Source organism: Arvicola amphibius, chromosome 8, assembly GCF_903992535.2.
Source record: "Arvicola amphibius chromosome 8, mArvAmp1.2, whole genome shotgun sequence".
Classification (NCBI taxonomy): Eukaryota; Metazoa; Chordata; class Mammalia; order Rodentia; family Cricetidae; genus Arvicola; species Arvicola amphibius.
In genome coordinates, this window is record NC_052054.1 from 69,588,229 (window position 1) to 69,592,253 (window position 4,025).

A 4,025-nucleotide genomic window follows, 5' to 3' on the forward strand; every position below is an offset into this window, starting at 1 on the left:
GTGGTCGTTTACCAGGAGAGATCTTAGCCAGTGTCCATCTCGGAGAGGAGAGGCATGGCGACTGCCTATGGCGACTGCCTTCTCTCTCTCAGAATTTTGTTTTGTCTATTCCCCCTACCTAATTTTATGTTCCATTAAAGGGCCAAGGCAGTTTTTTTTATTAGCCAATGAAAGTAACACATAGACAGATGACTCTCCTCCATCATGTAACAAATATAATGAGAATAATTTGAGAGTATGGGGGATATGAGAGGGAAGGGTTAGAGAATGTAGTTGGGAGGGGCTGGAGGGAGAAAAGGAAGTGAGAAATGATGTAATTCTATTTCCATTAAAATTTTTAAAAAAAGAAAAAAAATAAAACAAATATTAAACAGCTAGGTTGGTGATACTCCAAGAATGCAACTTCTGATAATTCCAGGTGATACAATCCCACAGCCGATTCCCTCAACCTCTAGCTCTCTAAACTTTCTGTCCTGCTTTCATCAATGTTCCCTGAGCCTTAGGTACAGAAGCTGTATTGCACATACAGCCAATGGGCCTGGGCTTCACTATTCTGCATTTCAATTGGTTGTTATTTTCTGTAATGATCTCCATTGTGACAAAGAGAAATTTCATTGATGTTGTGTTAGGACTATACTTAGGAGGCCTGAATCCTACACAAAGAACTGTACACAACTAAGGAAAGTCAAGAGTCATCCCAAGAAAAGAGCACACCAATTGGTTATCCAATACCAAGTGGTCAGCCCTGAGTACATACTACATGTAACATTATAACGACTGAGTAAGTAGTATTTTTGTATTTAGGAACACACACACACACACACACACACACACACACACAAACATACACACACATGTATGTAACAATAATTAATGAAAAAAGAGGCCTTAAATTTGAGAGAGAAAAAGAAGAGGCTTATACAGGAGTGTTTGAACGGCAGAAAAGAAGGGGGAGAAATGCTGTAGTTATATCATGATTCAAAAATAAAAGAAATAATTAAAAACATACTGAAACAGTAAATTAAGACAGCTATGGTACTAGGACATCCATTGTATACCTGTCAGTTATAACACTAAAGAGTCCCACCCACAGCAGTATTTGAGGTAGGTAACAGTTAAGATAGGGAAATTTATTTGTTCAATGGTTAAAAGACGTTTCTTAGGACAGAACACTCCACAACAAACAACCCAAGCTACAAAGGGTATTTTAAATTTTGATTAGAAGTATTTTAATAGAGAAAAACTGAGAAATAGACTATTGTTCAAAATACTTAAAATGAATTTATTTTTCCCAAAGTGGCATAACTTGAGAGGGTAGTAAATGCTGAAATTATCAAAATTATGAACACAGCATTGTATTCAAGAAAAATGGTAGCTCCTTGAATTTTAGTAGCATTCAGAATGTCTGAGTTATAACTAGGTCATGTCAGGTATTTGAGGTCCACATTCAAATTCTTCATCTCATGGGAATCATTAAGAAGTATTCAAATGATGAGAAAGTGTGGGATTCAGTTCAGCTATGGAGTGCACGTTGAAAACAGGTCATTCTCAGTGCCGAAAAGGAAGAAGTGAAGTGCAAAATAAGTTTATTATTCTTCATTATTAAAAAAGGGCAGATGGTTGGATAGCATGCTGCCCAAAATGCATTAATTCCCTCCAATCTTGGAATTTTTGTTTGTGAATAAAACCCATAAAGGGTGATGAAATTGTTCAACCAATACAAGATCACAAAACAGCTAACCAGCAGCAAGATGCTGTGAGTGGCTCTGAGCTCGGGAGATTGCTGGCTGGAGAGGCTTGGACTGCGGAGATACTGGGCTCTCTTGCGGTGTCTGTAGAGGAGAATTACCATGTACAGGCTGGTCCACATCATGATGGCCACATATAAGAGATCATACATGAATATGATGCTTATAAATGGTCCTGATTTTTCATTCCCAAAATCTTCGCTTTGACAGTAAGCATGTAAATATACACTTCCACCTTGAGTAGAATTGTTTTTGTCTATTACCATTTCAACCATATATCCATAGATGGCCAGGTTAATGAGCCAGGAGCAGAGTAAGGAAGAAAACGTCCATGTTGATAGTTTGTGCTTAAGCCAAGCCCACTGAGAATTACTGGGAGTCACGGTGACAGCTTGAAATGTGCTTAGAATACAGGTGGTACTGATGGACAGACCGCGGGAAATTCTGTATATACATAAAACAACCTTACAACCGACAGCATCCAGAAAATTGGGTACTCCAAAGGTTGATACGATATCCGGTATCAAAATGAACACGATAGTCACCATATTAGCTATTGTCAGGTGCATGAAAAGCAGATCTATCAACTTCTTAAAATGAGGCTTAAAGAGGAAAGTGTAAATGTATAAAATGAACAGTGATGTGTTCCCTATGACGCCAACACACAACTGCGATATGAGAAAGACCCCCAAGACGGAATTACTTATAATCATGATGTTCGTCAGATGTGTTAGGCCTACAGTGACAGATAAATGGACTGTATCATAAATCTAGTTTTGAAACGGCAATTGTGGGAAAATATAACGATTGCCAGCTCAGGAGCAAAGCTGATAAGTGATAAAATGTCCAACTCCTTCCTTTTCTTTTCTTTTCTTTTCTTTTCTTTTCTTTTCTTTTCTTTTCTTTTCTTTTCTTTTCTCTTTTCTCTTCTCTTCCCTTCCCTTCCCTTCCCTTCCCTTCCCTTTCCTTCCTTCCTTCCTTCCTTACTTCCTTCCTTCCTTTCCTTCCTTCCTTTCTTTTTTCTTTTGTTCTTTCGTTCTTTCTTTCTTTGTCTTTTTGGACAGGGTTTTTCCAAGTATCACTGCCTGTTCTGGGACTTGCTCTGTGTCCCAGGCTGGTCTTGACCTCACAGAGATCCACCTATCTTTGTCTCTTAAGTGCTGGAATTAGAGGCCCGTGCCCCACTGCCTGGAGAAATATCCAAATCCTTTCAAGGTTAGGTACATAGATGACCTCTTAGCAACTTCATTCCAGGTATTCTTGACCATCTTAGAGGACAGAATAAAGTGTTGGAAAGTAGGCAGTCTAATCCACCTGATACCCTGAACACTGTTATGTCAGACAGAAGGATATGTTGACCTAGGTGGAAACCAAATTTGCATGTTATAAGAATTTCAAAAGTTATGTATTTTTGTGTATGGGCACTTTGCCTGCATGTCTGTGCACTCTATGCCTGCCTGGGAATCGAACCCTGGCACTCTGGAAGAGCATCCAGCAGTCTTTAACTATGAAACCATCCCTCCAAGCCCCAGGAATTTTCATTCACAAGTTGATATTGTTTCCATATTTATAACAATATTTGTTTCTAACACATATATAGTAACATGTGTACTTGAACATCAGTGTTTTGGCTGCAGATACGTTTCTGTAGCTTAGTGATGAGTGAATACTCAGACTTTCCATGTGGGACTCTGCCTCTCATTTCACCTTACAGGGTAACCAGCACGTCCTGAAGCATTGCATTTCATTGTCTGTTTCGCTGACAACTTAGAGCTGAGCTGCTGATATGCAGACAGTGATGGCAAGGTGAGACTGCATATCCCAGTGTTGAGCACATCTTCACAAAGTATGTTTCCTGTGACATTTGGTCATTGAAACAGTCAGGCCGATTCTGGCTGATAACTCCACTGTAACAAAGAGTTATGTATTTTGCAACACCTGAATTACATTTCCACTAGAAGATTCTTCTGTTTTGCTGTTGCAGAAGCAGAGATCTCAGGTCCACAGTTACACAGAGAATGGCATAGACATGATACTCATGAAGTTTGACCTTGAATTTTACAACATAGTTATATCTCCCATGTTCAATGGATTTTGGGGAGTTTTACTGTATATTAAGTTTAGACCCATTCCTCCACCAATTTAATTATTTCTGTCACCTGAAATACAAACCTTTTTTCTTTGCAGACATCTATGGATCCCTCAGCAGTCTCTTTTATTCTGACAAGGTCTATTAGACTTTTCTCATTGTGCCCTTCTGAATTTCTCCATGCACCA

General features: G+C 39.0%; 1 protein-coding gene across 1 annotated transcript; it reads right to left on the reverse strand.

The window, feature by feature from the left end:
* Positions 1 to 1,513: 1,513 nt before the first annotated feature.
* Positions 1,514 to 2,461, reverse strand: LOC119821816 (vomeronasal type-1 receptor 4-like). Its single transcript, XM_038340931.1, has one exon. It carries the CDS (start codon positions 2,459 to 2,461, stop codon positions 1,514 to 1,516), a length of 948 nt encoding a protein of 315 aa, XP_038196859.1.
* Between the last annotated feature and the right edge of the window lie 1,564 nt (positions 2,462 to 4,025).